At 39.0% G+C, this 21306-nt stretch overlaps 1 protein-coding gene and 1 pseudogene across 5 annotated transcripts in view; both read right to left on the minus strand.

Moving 5' to 3' along the window:
• Positions 1 to 21306, minus strand: part of CFAP54 (cilia and flagella associated protein 54) — a 307349-nt gene that overhangs the window by 129773 nt on the left and 156270 nt on the right. For all 5 annotated transcript variants that reach the window (XM_086712592.1, XM_086712589.1, XM_086712590.1 and 2 more), the window contains 4 exons: positions 13176 to 13399; positions 12940 to 13075; positions 9094 to 9202; positions 680 to 832 (listed from right to left, as the gene is read on the minus strand). In XM_086712592.1, the coding sequence (XP_086568718.1) occupies positions 680 to 832; positions 9094 to 9202; positions 12940 to 13075; positions 13176 to 13399 (622 nt within the window). The remainder of the gene's footprint in view (positions 1 to 679; positions 833 to 9093; positions 9203 to 12939; positions 13076 to 13175; positions 13400 to 21306) is intronic.
• LOC112863564 (translationally-controlled tumor protein-like) lies at positions 20531 to 21044 on the minus strand (annotated as a pseudogene).

Genomic DNA, 21306 nt, shown 5'->3' on the forward strand with positions numbered 1-21306 from the left:
AATAACCCAAACATACATAAGTCAAGATTTTTCCCCACCTAAATTTGAGTACATTCTTCCCCTCTGGAGTTACCAATTAACCACTCAAAGCCCTGCTTTGATTGGGCTCACAAATCAATACATGTTGAGGAGGCAGGAAACAAATAAATGTGATGTGACCAATGATAGTGAATATCTTGTTTTGAGCTAAAAGAAATCTCTAAGATCAAAATCTATGGTATTAATAAGAAACCTTATTGATGCTTATGCTAAAATGCATCTATTTCCTTGACACTGATAAAGTAGGGTTTTGGTAGAGTTCTAGTTAATTCAGTATGAATCAATTCATCTACTTACGAAAAAAATGTTTTAAATGACTATAGCACCATACTTGCAAAGAGAAGGGTAAGAACATAGATGTACAGAATCAAAAAATTAACGAATATTCTTCTTGCATCTACTCAAAGGAGTATGCCAGTTTCACAGAAAGCATGAAAGCAGATGAGTGAAACAGTCTTTGGTTAGGAATAAACTGTGAGGGAGAAGATGTGATCCACTAGACAAGAGGAAGAAAGTGAGGAGCAGCAGGGAGTGGGCATGTAAGTGGGGGAAAGGAGGGGTCTACGGCAGAATCTGGTAGAGCCACAGGGTCGTGTTCTCCCTTCAATAAAAAGCAAGGGGTATAGAGCAAGGATTTTACCTTGTGTCTGTGCAAGGAATAACGAAAGCAATTTTCTGCTGTGTCGGATTGATCTGCTATCATATTTGGATTTTTCCAAAGTCTGTCTAAAACATCGCAAAGTGTCTGTCACATCCACGGGCACACAGATGAGCTCTTTGGCGTGGCTATATTCTGAAAGGAAAGAGAAGAATACCGGGGGATGAAATGCTGCAGCAAGCCAACTAGTAGCAAAAGACTTTCTAATTCAGAGAATGTCTTGGTCCCAAACTAAAGCTGCTAAATTCAAAGCCCCCAGGTCTGCAGCAGGTGTTTCAACGTTCAGATCAAATTTTTGTGGTATATTTGAAAGTTCTTTAAAAAAAGAAAAAAAAACTTAGAAAACTTTTGATTCCTATGAAATGCAAATAACTTTAGATCTTGCCAATTTTCCTTATGAAGCCTCCTACTTTTTCTTTTGCTGATCATAAAAGATGAAATAATCTACTCCTTTTCAGCAGCCTCTTCAAAGCAGAGGTGCCTTGGGAAAGAGACGAAAGGAGGAAACAAAGAAGCTTGGATGGGTAAGTGCTCTCTTAAGAGAAGGGAAAGACAGGTTTCTAATATTGGAGGGTGCAGAGGAAAGGAAGATGAGGCCATAAAAGGGAGTGGAACTAAAAACAGCACTGAAAAATGGCCACAAAGAGCAGAGAGTTGCCACGAGGTCCCCGGAGAAGAAGTGACGGTGTCAGGAACCAGGCTGCAGATTTTCAGCCATACACTGTGAAACGGGCACACAGAAAAGAAGGAATCCATGCTTCTGATAAAATAACAAAGGAATTTAGTTCTTCAACAAGTTGAACGGCCCCTGTAAAATCTGAGGACTTGATAGTACAGCAACTTGCAAGGCAATGGGGCCACAGGAGGCTAAGAGGTATTACCTTTGCCCTTGAGAGTTCACAGTTTAGCTGAAGAGATGAAGCATTCTGACCCTAGAGTATTAGACTCATATTTACAGGGAGTTCTTGGTTATGTGCCAAAACGCGGGAAAGAGAAGAGAGATCAGCATAGGGAGGAGAGGATGTGCAAGAAAGACTTCATGCAAGAGAAGATATGTCAGTTGTGTCTTAAAGGAGAGCAAAGATTTGATTAGGAAGAAGGAGGCAAGGGGGTTGAGGTAGTTAGAATAAGAATAGCTGAGGTTGATTGAGCATTTACTTATACTATACCAGGAACTATTCTATATAATTTACTCTGATAGATTCATCAAATCCTAAAAACAACCCTAAAAGTTACATACCATGATATCCTTATTTTACAGAGGAGGGAAATAAGGCACAGAAAGTCCGGTGGTTTCTCCTGGGTCACAGAACTGGTCTGTGCAAGGATAGGTATGGAAGCAGGAGTCAGGATGGCAAGTCAGGGCTCGGTGAGATGACATGGCCAGTCCTGCTGAACAAGGAGGGGTTTTCTGGAGTCCTGAAGCCCTCCCTCTGTAAGTCGCCTTCATCCTTTCTAATAAGGAGTACAGGAAGGGTCTTGAGCAGGACAAACAAAAAGAGACTGGTATTTTAGGAAGAGTTAGCAGATTGTAATAGAAAGAGGAGGGTGGCGGCCTGCCTGGTGGCTGCTGCTAATAAACCAAAGCCACCAGGCTGTGGAATATCACCTCCCGGGGCCCGGCCTGTTGCTGCCACCATTCCAGTGCCAGCCTGGCCTTCCTAAGGATGGACATTTTTCAATAAAAATACCTACAGTACTGTAAGAAGAAGGAGAAGGAGAAGGAGAAGGAGAAGGAGAAGGAGAAGGAGAAGGAGAAGGAGAAGGAGAAGGAGAAGGAGAAGGAGAAAGAGAAGGAGAAGGAGAAGGAGAAGGAGAAGGAGGAGAAGGAGAAGGAGAAGGAGCAGGAGCAGGAGGAGGAGGAGGAGGAGGAGGAGGAGGAGTAGAAGGAGAAGGAGAAGAAAGATTAAGGTTGGTAGCTGAGAGACTGAAGCTACACCACAGATATTGTGATTTGAATTCAACTAAGGTGGTAGCAATGGAAATGAGGGAGGGACACAGGGAACATTCCAATGTTAGAAGTGACAGAAGAGTGGTCAATTGGCTATGTGGCAAAGAAAAAAGTTAGGAATTACCTCTTCCCTGTCCTTTCCAGGTCAATGACCTTGCTTCCTGCCTCACTGGAAAAAAACTAAAGCAATACAAAGGGATTTTCTGCAAACCCCTACCAGTGGTTCACGTTGGTCGAGAACATTCTTCCCTCAGATATCCCCATGGCTTGCATCCTCAGCTCCTTAAGGTTATTGCTTAACTGTTAATTTCTCAGGAGGCCTTCCTTGATCACCCTATTTAAATTGGTGATCCCAATCTCCACATTTCTTTTTTCTCCACTGCATTCATCATCTACTGATGTGTTTTGTTTGTTTATTGATTGTCTCCTGCCACGAGAATGCAAGTTCCATGAGGGCAGAGATTTTTGTCCATTTTGTCTGCTGTTATCAACCCAGACCTATAACAGTGCCTGTTGTGTGATATGTGCTTGATAAATATTTTCAAAGCTAAATGGCTGGTATTAACTTTATTAATAATCACTTATATGGATCTTAATCTCAGTTGATTCTCATAACACCTTACAAATTAGTAGAGATAGCTATTACTCACACTTTACAAAGGAGGAAAAGTAAACTTGAGGGCATCAACTTGTTTTAAGCCCTTAGAAGACATGAGAGACAACCACTCTTCAAATCCAGTGCCTCTTCTGGATAGTTTGCCAGAGGGCATCACATCTTGTGTAACTGGCAATGACCCAGATTTGAGGGCTGCTAATTTGACTACAGAAACCTTTGAGACTAGAACATAAATAAGCCTAAGAAAAGAAGCCTGGGGTCCTCGTGAGCCCAGGGAGGTCCTGATGGAAATAGTAGCACAGTTACGTTCTATGGTCATAGAGACATCTTTCAATATACAACGAAGTAGATGGAAATGTCTAGAAATCCTGGAGGTTCTGGTCAAACCCAGCACATGGCCACCTTGAGAGAACCACTTGTCCCCCCAGGAAGTTCACTCTTCTTGCCTACCACACATTGAAGAGAATCTAACACTTAGGTGACAGAGCTCTTATTAACTCCCCAGGAGCTCTCTTCTACCCTACCAATTTCACCCTCTTGTCCACTTTGTCCTGCGCCCACCATTTTTTTCCCTCAGTTCCCCATTCCTCTACCCACGCACAGTCCTGCATGATCCAGACAAGGCATGCCTCCGACCCCTACTCTTACACATAACGCCCTAAAGATTGTAAGGTTCCTGTTCTGTGTTTTTCCTACAAGAATTCATGAGCTTGCTTTTATCTTTTTCTCCTTAAAGACTGAAAGGGGAAGAGCTTCCTTCCAGGAAAGAAGTTAAGAAAGCAAAGGAAAAGGAAAAGGTGGAAGCTGTAAGCTTTCATGTAATATTATTTTAAGACAGTTATCTCCTCTAGGCCTTACTTTTCAATCTCTGTTAAAATTGAGATGATAATATTTACCTCTGAGTATTACTGTTTTAACCTGTGTCAAGTGTCTAGCATAGTGCCTGGCAGGGAGTAAGCATTCAATAAAATGGCAGTTACATATTGTCTTAGTCATATATTTTTAAAATATATATTGAGCACTTACCAGTAGTAGGCACTCTGCCAGTCATGGAAGAGATACAAGTGAACAAAACAAACACATGCCTTGCTCTCATGGAGCTTTCATTCTGGAATAAAAATTTGCAAAGGCATCTGCTATCTGGGACAATCAGAAGGACAGGAGGAACAGGAGATGTTTGCAATCTTCAAAATGTGAGGCCTCCATAAAATCATCCTTCCACTTTTTATCAAATATCTGCTTATAAATCATTCCTCCTTGTTTTTTTTTTCCTAAACTACATTTCAGTTTGTTGGGTTTTTTTTCTTTTTTTCGAGCCCTAGGAGACCTTTTTTCCTGTGCTCTAACTAGGGTTCTGCTGGTGTTTCTGTGCTATCAACATGCGATAACTAGTGAAAGCAATGAAGACACATCATTAGCTTCGGAGGCTTGTCCATACTTCCCCGTCTCAAGTGGGAGTTCCTCTCTGAAGACTTCCATGAATAACTCAAGAAACTATTTCAAAGGCACTAATAACCTCAACAGTTTGAAATAGGTTAGAAGAAAAAGAAGGAGAATGAGAGGAGGAGGGTGAGAAAGAGGAGGAGGGTGGGTAAGAAGGAGAAGGAGGAGAAAAGGAAGAAGAGGAGAGGAAGAGGACGGAGGAAAAAAAAAAGAATTGCTGTGTCTCTTATTGTACTGATGTACTCATTAAAACTGAAGCACCAATGACTCCTGAGAGATAGGTTCACCAAGGAAGAACCCCTGGGAGTGACAGAAGATTGAGCTGCTTTCTACACATATGATCTTATCAGTCCAAATGCCCAGAGGCTGTAATAAAACACACCTGCCAAAGGGTTGAAAGTTCCAACATACCTGAAGACTGAAGAACCCTATCAGAGATAACTTAAATACCAATAAGGTCAAAACTCAAGAAGCAGATCCTAGACAGAATGCAAAAACAGCTACAATAAAAGGCATATTCACAGAGTCATCTCCCCTGTGAAGATTAACAAGCAGGCAAGTTACTCATCCATACAAAAAATAATCTATAAAGTGAGGTTTTCTCACTTCTTTACATCCTACAGAGACTATACCAAATTACATGTGCATTATTAAATAGTTAGAGGGAGAATAGAATGCTGTTAAATAATGAGAACACCAAATGTTTGTAGGCACTGGAGCATTACAGTGTCTATTCTGAAGAATTAAATGTATCAAGCATTACCACCCAATGCTGTTATGCCAAAAGAAAATCTATGATGTTCTAAAGCAGCAATCTGGTGTGGAAACCATCAAGAGTATACTTGGTCTTTCAAAAGTATTGCAAACATGTTATGAGGACATACATAAGACCCATCATGCTTATAAACATGTTAAAATGATCTAAGTTCAGTACACTGAAAAAAAAAATCACCATCCTAAAAATCGGTCAAATAAGCCCAAAAGTGTGGGCGAAAATATGCTCCTAGTCACAAAGGTCCTAGAGTGTTATAAAGAGCTATAAGTCTGATGTCAAGATTTTAATGATAATGAGTCAATGAAAAACTTATAATTAGTATGCAGGATCATCTAAAAACTACCATACTACTACAATAAGTCAGGATAAAGTATCGTTTCCCCATGACCACTGATATATGGCAAAACTTTTTTGAGTGCTATCAGTTTAGAGGAGAGACTAATCTGAGAGGAGACAAATGGTGAACAGGCCAGGCAGTTTAGTGGAACGCGTATGGGCTGAGCAATTAGACAAAGGTTTGAATCATAGTTCCTAACTTACTAGTAACATTTAACTTTCTCATCTGTAATGTAAGCATAATAATATCTACCTCTTAAGATTACAAAAACTTAAAAAGCTAATGGTTATAATGTGCTAAATATAGTGTCTGGCCCAATTCATTATTACTGCCATTACAATATTTTTTAGATTATATTCCTGCTGTAGTCATTGCTCAAATGGACTATACCTCCACCACCACTGAGAATTAACCCAAATAATCATGGTAGCCTGACTTTACCTTCCTTCCTTTCTGTTCCACTACCCACATCTTGCCTTTCCAAATGTAAGTTTAACAACAAGTAGGCAAAGTGCTTTTCTGACATATTGAATCCATCATCAGTAAGACCTACTGGCCACACAGGTCTAGAATTTTGTTAGGTATGTTTTTCTTAGCCCTTAGGTGCTAATCATCATTTTTGATAGTAAGCATTTTTGACACATTTCCTCACATTTGTTGCCCATTCTTTTCAGGACGGAAGGGATAATATAAATCACATTCTGAGTTATAGATCCCAAATTGAGGGATCTCCAGAGGTTTGACAGGTATGATCAAGAAAAGAAGAACATAGGGGCGCCTGGGTGGCTCAGTCAGTTGAGTATCCAACTTCGGCTTGGGTCATGATCTCACAGCTCGTGGGTTCAAGCCCCGCTTCAGGCTCTGTGCTGACAGCTCAGAGCCTGGAACCTACTTCAGATTCTGTGTGTGTGTGTGTGTCTCTCTCTCTCTCTCTCTCTCTCTCTCTCTCTCTCTCTGCCCCTCCCCCGCTGGGACTCACTCTCTTTCTCTCTCTCAAATAAAAATAAACATTAAGAAAAAAAAAGAAAAGAAAAGAAGAACATATACTCAGGACAAATCACAACCTGATTAGAACTCCATTATTTAATGAGTATGAGAAGATAATTTGATTTATCATTAGAAGTAAAACCCACAAGTTTGTGGTTACCAATTCACTCAACTGGAGCCTCCACACTGCTCTGAAGCCCTTCTGTCTTCCTTTTATTTCCCTCAGGGTCCAGGCTACTCTCACATTTCTCCTGAAATCTCCCACCCTAGCAACCTTGGCTATGCCCTCAACCCCTTGCTTTATTAAGAAAATCTTCAGAACCCAATGAGAACACCTTCAACTTCTGCCCTTACCACCTATAAACATTCCTGTGTTTGGGCCCATTCTCTCCTTCCATTCTGCCCATCCTCTCAGTATGGCTCCTCTAGAGGGTAAATTAGCGTTATCCCTCCTGCCTTGGAAACAATCATGGAAGCTTGTGTCAAGATGCAGATTCTATCAACCTATGATGAGAAGCAGCTCAGTACTCAACCCCATTGAACACAGTGGCATGAGCAATAAAATGGACTTTCCCTTGTGGGAAGCAATAAGATTGGGGGATTGTTTATTACTACTGTATAGCATGGCCTATTCTGGATGACTCAACTTCCAAAGTGAAGCCATCTTCAGGTCTATACTCCACATAACTCTCCCTGAGTGACCTCATACAAGCCCCTGATTTCAACCGCCACCACTATATTGATGATTAAAATACAAATCTGCTGAGGGCCTGACCAGTCTATCTAAGCATATACTAGATAGTTCTACTCAGTTATCATCTTGGCACCTCAAACTCAGTAATTTCAAAGTAGCTTTCTCTCACCTGCTCTTCCCTTCACTTTCCCTGTAGCGTGAAGACATGATATCTATCTAGCCACCCAAGCCAGAAACCAAGGCATCTTGGACCCCTCCCTTCTACGGCTAACCAGGATAGAAACAGTCCTGTGGACTTCTTCAGCCTTTCTCCCATATCTGTCTACTCCTCTATTCTCGCTGCCTGAGTCCAAGACTTCATTACGCCTTTTACACAAGTTAGGCGTACCCACTCCTCTGCTTCCATGCGGCATGCTTTCAATTGATTCCGCACACTGCTGCCTGAGGTTCTGTCAAAAGCACAAAAATGATCACTTATTTCCTTCTTTAAATCCTTTTAACTAGCCCCACTCAGCTCTCCAGGTAAATCTGAATCTCTTTATCCTGCCTTCTAAGACCCTCCTGCCAACCTCCCTAACCTCAGTTTTTGCCTTTTCCTTTTTACGTTAGCTCCACTAAACTACATGCACAGTGATGCTGTTTACTGTTGCTTACAGCAGAAGCAGCAGGGGTAGTCATAATATGACAGATCTTATCACCTGATACTATAATCTCTGGCTTATTTATCAGTCTCTTTCAATGGGTTGTAAATTCCAGTGTAATAAATCTTTAGCCTCACTCAATCTTTAGTCTCTTTGTAATCTCAGGACCTAGTACAGCACTTACCACACAGTAGACACTCAGTAATGTTTGCTGAATGACTGAATGGCCACCTAACTGATGCACTAAATGAATGAATGATTATATTCATACAGACATACATACATAAAATCAATAGATAAATGAAAGAATCCTAACATGTCAAAGGGAAGATTTGCATTCCTTTCCTATACCAGAAACAGAGACACATGAAAAGTGCAATTGTGAGAAGGCATTATCTCCATATTCATCTTTTTTCTATTGCCTCTCCTACAGGCTGCACTGACCAAATATTCCAAGGGGGCTTCTCAGCTAAGAGCAAAGGAGCCATGATGTCCCCTCATCTTCTCCTGTGCTCTAGCGAAAAGACTTACAACTTGACCAGGATATAGCCAACAGAACAATCTATATTGATTATGGGAGGTATTACGGAAGTCAAGGCACAGCTTGAAAGAAAATAGTAAAAGGTCAATTTGAGAAGTTCCCGAGTGAGATAAAAACAGGGGAAATGTGCAAAACAATTTTTTCCATGCTTATTTTTCAAATAATTTTCCTTTCCCCTTCTCTCCTTTCCCTTCTTCAACTTACAGATTAAACTAATCAAAACATATGTTTTAATTCCCCTTATATGACATTTATAACAACAGAAGATGGTAAATATCAAATGGGTTATTTTCAGTCCAATAAACCTGTGAAAGAGAATTGGAAAACATTTTAATTATGGAGGATCTGACATGCAGAACACAACAGCAAACCTTGCTTTAAAAAAAACCTTCAAGCTAAAATGGTTCCAACCTGAATAGATAAGCTTTTTACAGAAATCTGTGCAGCTTCCTGTATCTTTCTCTTCACTTGTTGGAGGATTAATCTTGAGCTGCTTCCCAATGAAATTTCGGCAGGTTATCTTAAAAAAGGAAAACAAATATTACTTAGACAGGTATCTATAGCTAAAAAGTTAGCTTACTTATTTTTCAGTTGTCAAAAAAAAAAAAAAAGTACAAAAGGATGCTACAAATAAAAACTAGCAGAGTAGCATTTGATCATGAGAACCTTCAGGGAAAAAAGCTGCTACATACCGCTTTATATTTCTTTTGTACAGCACAGCTGGAAGAGCTTTAGGCAAATTATGTAAAGAAATTAAAATACGATTTTCTGATATTCTATAAATCCACAAGTCTAAATATATCTTCCATTATGCAAGTTAGAACATATCTAAAATATAGGCTGCTTTTCCAGTGGCTGAGTTTTTCACCCTACCCATAATTAATGCAATTTAAACTTCCCTGGTGAAGTTTTTCAGAACTAACTTCCTCTGTAATATTTTAAAAATTTATTTTCTAACAGATACTTAAGTCCTAAAATTGTAAAATATCTGAAATCAGAAAAACTTTAGACGAAAAGAAATTCTTTTAAAAGGCCTAAGAACCTCTTCTCCCTGTTTCTCCATTCCTACTCCTTGAACTAACCTATTTCTCAAAATACAGACCTCCTTGAATCTCAGTCTGATGTAGATGCTGTAGGTGTGTGTACATCTCAGTCTGATGTAGATTGTCCCTTGTAGGTGTGTGGACAATGAGACATAAACAGTCTAATAAAATGCAAATTCCTTCCCATGGCCTATTAAGGCCCTATTTGACCTAGTCCTTCCCCTCTCCCAGCTTCATTAAATAAATATTATGTGTCAGTCACTACTCTAAGCTCAAGGATAATACAGTGAACAAAGTAAACCAAAGTTCCTACTTTATGGAACTTATTCTAGAGGAAGTAGAAATCCAATAAACAAAACAGAGAAGTACATTATAGAGTATATTGAAGACTTATAAACACTGTAGACAGAAATAGAGCAAACAGGTACATAAATTTATACTGGATAAATTTATCTCATACAGAATATCTCCTAATTTCTTCATCTCATACAGAAAGTGACGTTTAGCAAGGACTAGAGAAAGGTGATTAAAAATCAGTGTGGAAAATGGCGGGGGGGGGGGGGGTGGGCAATGTTCCAAGCAGGGGAGCAGCAAACGCAAGAATACCAAGACAGGAACGTCTTAAAGAACAGAGCACTCCCCTGAATCCTGCAGGGGAGTAATAAGACATGAGTCACTGAAATCACAGGGGGATATGTGGAACATTAAGGCTATGATAAAGATGTTCACTTTATCTCTGAATCAGATGGGAAGCTGCTATAGGGTGTAAAAAGGAGGAATGGCATGATCTGATTTAGGGTTTTAAAAGGTCATTCTACCTGCTGCATTGAGAATAGACTAGGCCGGAGGCAGGGGTTCAGGGAAGTTGGAAGCAAGAATACTGATTAGGAAGTCATTGCATGAATCCAAGCAAATATAACAGTGGCTTCTCTATCAGAGAAGGAGTGATAGAGGCAGTGAGAAGTGGTCAGGTTCTGAACACATTTTGAAGGTAGAAGATTTGATAACCAATTTGAAGTGAGGTATGAAAGCAAGAGAAGAGTCCGGGACATCTCTAAGGTGTTTTGCCTGAACAACTAGGAGGACAGTGCTGTCACCAAATGAAGTGTGGAACACTTGTCAGAATAGGTTTGTTTGAGGTATACTAAACTTCAGAAGTTTATTAAACTTCCAAAAGATGACATTGATTAGGTAATATGATGGTTTTTTGATGGGTCAACTTGGTTAAGCTGAACTATGAGAACAAAGGGAGGGAAGTATCCATTTTGTAGCATACACACATGTCATCCCAGCTATTCAGACACTAATATAGCTGCCACTATGAAGGGATTTTGCCGGTACTAATTAAAGTCTCTAATAAATTTGCTTTAAGCTAAAGAGATTAACTTCAGTGGGCCTGACCTAAGCAGGTGAGTCCTTGATGTGCTGGAGGTCTCCCGACTCCAATCTCCAAACAGCATGCAGGTCTACAACTGCTTTCTCCTCACTGCATCATCCCTGACAACTGCCTAAGGATAAGAGCTTCTGGCTATACCTGTAGGGTTCCTTCCTCCTCATGATCCTGACTGTCCACCTTACAATTGTGGACTTGTCTGGCCAGCCCCCACAATCACATAAACCAATTCCTTATAATAAATCTTGATAGATGACAGGTAGAAAAATAGATAGACAGATAGATAATAGATCTTACTAGTTCTGCTTCTCTGACTGAACCCTGACAGATACAGGCAATTACATGTCAACACAGTATTCAGGAGAAAGCTCTAGACTGGAGCTGTAATTTCAAGAGCCATTATCATAAAGATGGTACTTAGAGCCATAGACTGAATTAGCTCCCCAAAGGAGAGTATGAGACCCTGGGGAGAAGAGGAAGAAGCAAAGCCCCCCCCTTTTACCCTCTCTCGCATCTGCTCCATTGCAGTCATCCAGTCCTTCTTTCTGTCCTACCTCAGGGCCTTTGCCCTTGTCCTAACCTTGGGCTGGAACTCTCTTTCTTTTGTATGACTGGCTATTTCTCATCAGATGTTACCATCTCCAAGAGGCCTTCCAGATCACCCTTGCTGAAGTTTCCACCTCCCACCCCACCTATCTCATTGACCGATTTTATTCTCTTCAGAAAATTGATAATGATCATAAATCTTTTTACATATCTGTTTACATGTTTATTATCTGGCCTTACCTCTACCCCCCAAAATTAAACTCCATAAAGCAAGAACTTAGACTGTATTCTCATTGCATGAAACATGCAGGGATCAAGAATATGCAAGGGCCATAAGGAATCTCTGTGAGAAGAAGAAAATGGAGTCCCCATTGTGTGATTGCAACACCACAAGCACACAGACTGGTTTGTGAGGCAGGGACTGGATTTCAGCCCTCACATATACCGGGGGCCCTTGGGCAGGACACAGTCTGTAAAACTGTATGCAATGGCTCTGGTATTAGATAGTTGATACACATTTATTAAATTAACAAATGAAACAATCTACTTCCCTTTCCTCTACCTAACTCAAAGCTGCACCATGACTTTCACGGACCTTAGACAGTTTTGCTTTCATGAGTCCACACCTCCACCAAAAATATCAAAAATTATATTTTATGACTATGTTGGCATAAATACAAGTGTATTAATAGTAAAAATTAAGACATTTTCTTTGACCTAAAAGTTACTCTTTGTCTTCATATTTAAAAAATTAAAACATGGGGGCGCCTGGGTGGCTCAGTCGGTTAAGCGTCCGACTTCAGCCAGGTCATGATCTCGCAGTCCATGAGTTCGAGCCCCGCATCAGGCTCTGGGCTGATGGCTCGGAGCCTGGAGCCTGTTTCCGATTCTGTGTCTCCCTCTCTCTCTGCCCCTCCCCCGTTCATGCTCTGTCTCTCTCTGTCCCAAAAATAAATAAACGTTGAAAAAAAAATTTTTAAAAATTAAAACATGGAGTGGGCCTCTGAAAGTATTGTGGCTCTAGACATTGTCCCCTCTGTGTCTAACAAATATATCAGCTTTGATCTGAATATAAGTTTCCTATGGACAAGGACTTAATTTTTGTTTACCCTGTATCTGGAAAATACGGACACATAGCAGGCTTTCGATAATGTTTGCTGCTATGAATGATAAATGCCTCAGTGAAAATAATACTTATCTGATCCCTAAATCTTTGTATTTAATATGTACACTCATTAGAAGTCACAACTGCATGAATAACAGAGCCAAACTCACCTTCTCTTCATATTCAGCTTCATATCTTGCACAAGGTTGTTGGGTAACATCTGGGCCATTGAACTTGGATATTCTTAGAAGAAGCTGGCGCTGTGCATATACCAGGAGCGGTGTCACTTGCTCTGTGTATCTCTCACTAGACAGGGGTAGAAATACATTGAAAAAGAGACATTCATTAAAATACATTTTTAAAACTAACGCTTGTCACTTTCATTTGCCCTTACAGTGATACTTACTGTGAAATTGTATTGAACTGGATGGCAAGTGATACTAGTGTCTCCCATTTTTCCACTTGATATAAAACCTCCAGAGACTTTAACACAAAGTCATGGATCCATTTCAAATCAACCACATTTACATCATCCAATGGATCCTCAAAATGAAGGCTAGAACCACCATTATCATTTTTAATATTTCCATAGCAGCTTGGAACACTGAACTCTCCTTTTTCTTCAATAACCTGCAAGTAGCACATGGAAAAATAATTGTGTATTTTCAGATTTTACTACACACTTTTTCCGGAAACCAAATGTGATAAAAATATAACATAGAAAAGAACTGAAGACAGAAAAATTGAAATGTTTTTATTATGCAAATCCAAGCTATTCAACAGAACTTTCTATGATGATGGAAATGTGCTGTCTGTGTTGTTTGATACAGTAGCCACTAAGCATGTGTGGATACTGGAGCTATTGAAAAATGACTATTGCAGCTGGATTTTTAATTTTACTTAATCTTAATTAAGTTTAAATTTAAATAGCCACATATAGTCTAGTCATTACCACATTAGATAGCACAGACTGAGGTCTATACTTCCTGGTACACAGTCACTATCTATGTAAGTAAGGATATTAAACCAATAAGATTAAGTTTTGAGGAAGAACAGGTTTGAGTATATACAAATAATTAAGTTTCCATAATACATTGGTTGCATTCATCAGTTTGCAGCATAATATGTCCAATTTCCCAGTGCAAAGGTCAAACCTATGGAGAAGGAAATGTAGAAAACACAGTTTTTGCCTAAGTTAAAGAGATACCATGTAATTAATATATTAATTTCCCATGAGTCCCTGATGCATTTGTGTATACCCCTAGAAATTCTTGAGACAAACAAAACCCCTTAAATCCACCTATAAGCCAGGTTGCAGCCCAACAAATAGTTGGGTAACACAAGACCAGCCCCTCTTAAGCTGGTGTTACCATTAAGCATAATCCATGCATAGGGAAAGTAAGGTATCAACAAAAGTAGAGGAAACATCTCTAACAAGATTCATGGTCCTTGAAGTTGGAAGAAACCTAGGGAGTCATCTGGCTGTGCACTGCAATATGTATACCTCAAGTCAGGCTGTGTAGGTGTAAATAATAGTTGTGTCACATGTGACCTATGTGAATTTGCCTTCTTAGCATGGTCCCTGCACATGGGACATACTCAATAGGAGGTAGTTTCCATTTTATTGATGTTATGAGCTCCATCCCTCTAATCCACTGATTCTACAGTATGACTTCCAGCAGCAAAGAGCTGCATAAAGAGCTATCTCCATTTCCTTTACCTCAGGGTTCCAAGTGGAGGCACTCTTGGCCTTTACTCAATCCTCTTGGTAAGTGTGGAAGAACTCAACCCTGTCCCACTCAACTTTTCCCAGGTGGCTGCTCTATCAGAACCTGCCTGCCTATAGGATGACACATTCTTCCTTTAGACATGGGTCAATTTCCTGGGCCAGGCTGAAATAACTTTCCCTGGGCCATCCCCAAAGAAGGGGGGTATCTGCTATCGGTTAGTCATGCCTAGATCTACATGGTAAGTTTACTCCTGGGATGAGGGATAAGGAAGACCTCTGTGGTTTCTATATATTCCAATATAGTCTTTATCAACAACAAAGCTGATATTGTACCTCCAATCATCAAGAGGGAAAAAAGTATTATCTATTTACTTCCTAATTTTGGTAACATTACCTAACAACATTGAGAAATAAACAGGAATGGCATTTGGGGTCAAAATAGCATATGGAAAGTGAATTTTCTGGCATGGTAAAGACAAGTCATTTAGTTCTGAAGATTAAGTATGGGCCATGTGTAATTTTTAAAAACTTTTTCTTAAAAAAAATTTCTAACACTTACTAACTATAATAATATAATCCCACCTAACAAAGGATATTAACAAAAAAATCCTCCAAAATGTTACTGAATAATTACTGCTCACATTTTCTTCAGATCTTATAAATTTTTTGATTGCCTTGAATGGGATCCATTTCAAATGGGTAAGCTCCAAACATTGCAATTATTTATGTCTTTTAAGGCTTTTTTTTTTAACCTGTAGGTTCCATTTCCTCTTTTTATACTTCAATTTTTTGATGAAGAAGCCAGATTGTTTGCCCTGTAGAGTTCCCATAGTCTGGATTTTACTGATGCATCCCCACAGTTTCATTCTAAATGTTTCTCTGCCCCCTGGATTTGGTTATATTTAATTGCTTGGTTAGATTTAAATGCTTGCTCTGATTTATTGTTTTCCAACAAGTGTACTTCACAGGTATACTTCATCCTCCCATGAATTCATAAAGAATTGCAAAATCCTTATATGAATTTCAACATTCTTTCTTCATTTCTTACCTGAAAATTCTATAAAGAAAAATTTCTCTTCATCAACTATCAACTATTTGGTATGGTTCATATATGAAAGGTAATCAGCCTTTTTTATTCACCAAGGAGTCCTGTTTCTTTTAGTGGGAAACAGTTTTTAAAGAACACATCTGGGTGCTGAGATTTGTCACTTCTTTTTTGAGTCCTTTAAATTGCTTTGACACCTTTGTAAAATATTGACCATATGTATGAGTCTATTTTTAAGATTCTCTATTTATTCCATTGATATGTTTCTCTCTTTATGCCAATATCATGCTCTCCTAATTACTACAGCATTGATAAGCCTTGAAGTCAGGTAATGAGTTCTCAAATTTGTTCTCGTTATTTATTTTCTTTAAATTTTTATTCACTTATTTGGAGAGAGAGAAAGAGCACACATGCATGCATGTGGAAGGGCAGAGAGAGGGAGAAAGAGAAAAAAAGAGAGAGAGAGAGAGGAGGAAGAGAGAGAGAGAGAGAGAGAGAGAGAGAGAGAGAGAGAGAGAGAGAATCCTAATCAGGCTCCACACTGTCAGCACAGAGCCCAACGTGGGGCTCAAACTCACAAACCTTGAGATCATGACCTGAGCAGAAACCAAGAGTAGGATGTTTAACTGACTGAGCCATCCAGGCACCCCTAAATTTGTTCTTTTTAAAGATTTTCTTGGCCATTCACTTTTCTTTGCATTTGCTTATAAATTTTAAAATGAACTGTCAATTTGCACCCCCCAAAAAAATGTCTGTTGGAATTTTCATTGGGATTTTACTGAATCGATAGACCAAATTGGAAGTAAATGATATCCTAGCAGTATTAAGTCTTTTGGTTCATGAACATGATACATCTCTGTGTATATTTAGGTCTTCTTTTATTTTTTTTTGCAATGTTTTATAATTTTCAGTGTAAAAATCTTACACAAATTTCATTAGATATATTCTTAGATATTTGATATTTTGAATGGTATTTTTAAAATTTCATTTTCTAGTTGCTTTCCACTCATACAAAGAAATACAATTTATTTTTGTTATACTGACTTTATGGGCTGTTATTTTATTAGTTCTAGTAGTTGCTTTTTAGAGGCCTAAAGAGTTGGAATTTTCTATATAAAAATTCATAGTGTTCCTTTCTAATCTGCATGTCTTTTGTTTCTTTATCTGCCCTATTGCACTTGTCAGGATATCTGGCATGATATTGAACAAAAGTGGTGTGAGCAGATGTCCTTACTTTTTCCAGTCTTTGAGGGAAACACACAATAATTTCACCATTAAGTATGATGTTAACAGTAGATACTAATTTTTATCAGGTATTCTTAGTTTCCTGAGAGTCTCTAACATCAGTGACATTGCTTTTGTTTTGCTTCCAACTGTATTAGTCTCTTATTATTCTTTTGATAACCTCTTTCAGAGTTAACTACTTCTGTTTTGAGGTAATAAAATGTATAATGATCCACTTCACATTTGGTGCTCTATGTATATGGTCTTTTCCTTTATTTCAACTTAGAATTAAGACTTATAATTCTTGTTTTTTGTTTTTTGTTTTCATTTATCAGTCCCAAAAGTAGTTTTCCCCGTAGAAATTATCTGAACATAGTCTTATGCTTTCTAGTAGTAGTCTACAGCCAGGCTCTATCTTTCTAAGAACACTAGAAGACACTTAGTTTATTTTTTTTTCAATATATGAAGTTTATTGTCAAATTGGTTTCCATACAACACCCAGTGCTCATCCCAAAAGGTGCCCTCCTCAATACCCATCACCCACCCTCCCCGCCCTCCCACCCCCCATCAACCCTCAGTTTGTTCTCAGTTTGTAAGAGTCTCTTATGCTTTTGGCTGTTTCCCACTCTAACCTCTTTTTTTTTTCCTTCCCCTCCCCCATGGGTTTCTGTTAAGTTTCTCAGGATCCACATAAGAGTGAAAACATATGGTATCTGTCTTTCTCTGTATGGCTTATTTCACTTAGCATCACACTCTCCAGTTCCATCCATGTTGCTACAAAGGGCCATATTTCATTCTTTCTCATTGCCACGTAGTACTCCATTGTGCATATAAACCACAATTTCTTTATCCATTCATTAGGTGATGGACATTTAGGCTCTTTCCATAATTTGGCTATTGTTGAGAGTGCTGCTATAAACATTGGGGTACAAGTGCCCCTATGCATCAGCACTCCTGTATCCCTTGGGTAAATTCCTAGCAGTGCTATTGCTGGGTCATAGGGTAGATCTATTTTTAATTTTTTGAGGAACCACCACACTGCTTTCCAGAGCGGCTGCACCAATTTGCATTCCCACCAACAGTGCAAGAGGGTTCCCGTTTCTCCACATCCTCTCCAGCATCTATAGTCTCCTGATTCATTCATTTTGGCCACTCTGACTGGCGTGAGGTGATATCTGAGTGTGGTTTTGATTTGTATTTCCCTGATGAGGAGCGACATTGAGCATCTTTTCATGTGCCTGTTGGCCATCCGGATGTATTCTTTAGAGAAGTGTCTATTCATGTTTTCTGTCCATTTCTTCACTGGGTTGTTTTTCGGGTGTGGAGTTTGGTGAGCTCTTTATAGATTTTGGATACTAGCCCTTTGTCCGATATGTCATTTGCAAATATCTTTTCCTATCCCGTTGGTTGCCTTTTAGTCTTGTTGGTTGTTTCCTTTGCTGTGCAGAAGCTTTTTATCTTCATAAGGTCCCAGTAGTTCATTTTTGCTTTTAATTCCCTTGCCTTTGGGGATGTGTCAAGTAAGAAATTGCTATGGCTGAGGTCAGAGAGGTCTTTTCCTGCTTTTTCCTCTAGGGTTTTGATGGTTTCCTGTCTCACATTCAGGTCCTTTATCCATTTTGAGTTTATTTTTGTGAATGGTGTGAGAAAGTGGTCTAGTTTCAATCTTCTGCATGTTGCTGTCCAGTTCTCCCAGCACCATTTGTTAAAGAGACTGTCTTTTCTCCATTGGATATTCTTTCCTGCTTTGTCAAAGATTAGTTGGGCATACATTTGTGGGTCTAGTTCTGGGTTTCTATTCTATTCCATTGGTCTATGTGTCTGTTTTTGTGCCAATACCATGCTGTCTTGATGATTACAGCTTTGTAGTAGAGGCTAAAGTCCGGGATTGTGATGCCTCCTGCTTTGGTCTTCTTCTTCAAAATTACTTTGGCTATTTGGGGCCTTTTGTGGTTCCATATGAATTTTAGGATGGCTTGTTCTAGTTTCGAGAAGAATGCTGGTGCAATTTTGATTGGGATTGCATTGAATGTGTAGATAGCTTTGGGTAGTATTGACATTTTGACAATATTTATTCTTCCAATCCATGAGCATGGAATGTTTTTCCATTTCTTTATATCTTCTTCAATTTCCTTCATAAGCTTTCTATAGTTTTCAGTATACAGATCTTTCACATCTTTGGCTTAGGTTTACTCCTAGGTATTTTATGATTCTTGGTGCAATTGTGAATGGGATCAGTTTCTTTATTTGTCTTTCTGTTGCTTCATTATTAGTGTATAAGAATGCAACTGATTTCTGTACATTGATTTTGTATCCTGCAACTTTGCTGAATTCATGTATCAGTTCTAGCAGACTTTTGGTGGAGTCTATCGGATTTTCCATGTATAATATCATGTCATCTGCAAAAAGTGAAAGCTTAACTTCATCTTTGCCAATTTTGATGCCTTTGACTTCCTTTTGTTGTCTGACTGCTGATGCTAGAACTTCCAACACTATGTTCAACAACAGCGGTGAGAGTGGGCATCCCTGTCGTGTTCCTGATCTCAGGGAAAAAGCTCTCAGGTTTTCCCCATTGAGGATGATGTTGGCTGTGGGCTTTTCATAAATGGCTTTTATGATCTTTAAGTACGTTCCTTCTATCCCGACTTTCTCAAGGGTTTTTATTAAGAAAGTTGCTGAATTTTGTCAAAGGCCTTTTCTGCATCGATTGACAGGATCATATGGTTCTTATCTTTCCTTTTATTAATGTGATGTATCACGTTGATTGATTTGTGAATGTTGAACCAGCCCTGCATCCCAGGAATGAATCCCACTTGATCATGGTGATTAATTCTTTTTATATGCTGTTGAATTCGATTTGCTAGTATCTTATTGAGAATTTTTGCATCCATATTCATCAGGGATATTGGCCTGTAGTTCTCTTTTTTTGCTGGGTCTCTGTCTGGTTTAGGAATCAAAGTAATACTGGCTTCATAGAATGAGTCTGGAAGTTTTCCTTCTCTTTCTATTTTTTGGAATAGCTTGAGAAGGATAGGTATTATCTCTGCTTTAAACGTCTGGTAGAACTCCCCTGGGAAGCCATCTGGTCCTGGACTCTTATTTGTTGGGAGATTTTTGATGACTGATTCAATTTCTTCACTGGTTATGGGTCTGTTCAAGCTTTCTATTTCCTCCTGATTGAGTTTTGGAAGCGTGTGGGTGTTTAGGAATTTGTCCATTTCTTCCAGGTTGTCCAGTTTGTTGGCATATAATTTTTCATAGTATTCCCTGATAATTGCTTGTATCTCTGAGAGATTGGTTGTAATAATTCCATTTTCATTCATGATTTTATCTATTTGGGTCATCTCCCTTTTCTTTTTGAGAAGCCTGGCTAGAGGTTTGTCAATTTTGTTTATTTTTTCAAAAAACCAACTCTTGGTTTCATTGATCTGCTCTACAGTGTTTTTAGATTCTATACTGTTTATTTCTGCTCTGATCTTTATTATTTCTCTTCTTCTGCTGGATTTAGGCTGAGAAGACACTTCGTTTAAACACACATTAAGTAAGAGATATTGTCTCAGGTAAGTTTAAATGCATTTTGTTTTTAGGCAACCTATATGATATGTTTTTTTCTTTAAGAAAAATGACCCACTCCAAATAAATCAACATCAAAATAAATGAAGAGATCAAGATGACATCACCCAATTGTTTAAGTCCTGGTGTTGTGTGGATGGGTGAAAAGCAGCAGCCAGTTATGATGATGGATGATGGATCCAAAGTAATTGCCATTTTGTTAACATTTTTTCATTTCTAAACCATCTTTAAAGAAAATCATATATGGGGTCACATCATCCTCACGGTAGCCCAGCAGAGCAATCTTGCCATCTGGATTCATGTTTTCACCAATAAGAAACCAGTAGTTTTTGAAATTAGCAAAGATGTGTTTGATTTGTCTGCAGCCTCTGTTATAAAAGGTTTTACACTTTCCAGTCTCTGTTCTTCAAGTTTGCCTTACACTGATTTCCTATTATCTACGATGTATTTTTTGTAGGCTTTGTTTGTGAAGCTTCTTTTCTGCTAAGTAATGGTTCCTGACAATATCAATGTCAACAATTACTGTGTTTTCAGGACCTTCACCTTGGGGGCCTTCAGCAGAGTACATTTCCATCAATGATACCTTCTGTCCTACTGACCATCTTCCCCTTCACCTCCAGGCACAGCCCATTTGCAACCTCCTGAATCCTGTAGATGTCAGAGAATATGTTGTCATGGCTGATGAGGTCTGGGTAGATAATCATGATGGTGAGCAGAGAAAGAGGACAGCATCCCTGGCTTAGCAGGAACCCAGAGCTCAGAAAAAGAGCAGTGCAGCTGGAGCAGCACTCAAGGGGAGGGGGCTGGTGGAAAAAGCAATATCAAATTTTGTAAATGCTTTTGCTGTATCCATTTCAATAGCCATATAATTTGTCTCCTTTATCCTATTAATATGGTGAATGACCTTGATTGATCTTTAAATGTTAACCTTACATTTCTGGGATAAACCTACTTGGTCATCATTTG

Source organism: Puma concolor, chromosome B4, assembly GCF_028749965.1.
Source record: "Puma concolor isolate L17-30 chromosome B4, mPumCon1.1.hap2, whole genome shotgun sequence".
In the NCBI taxonomy this organism is placed as follows: domain Eukaryota; kingdom Metazoa; phylum Chordata; class Mammalia; order Carnivora; family Felidae; genus Puma; species Puma concolor.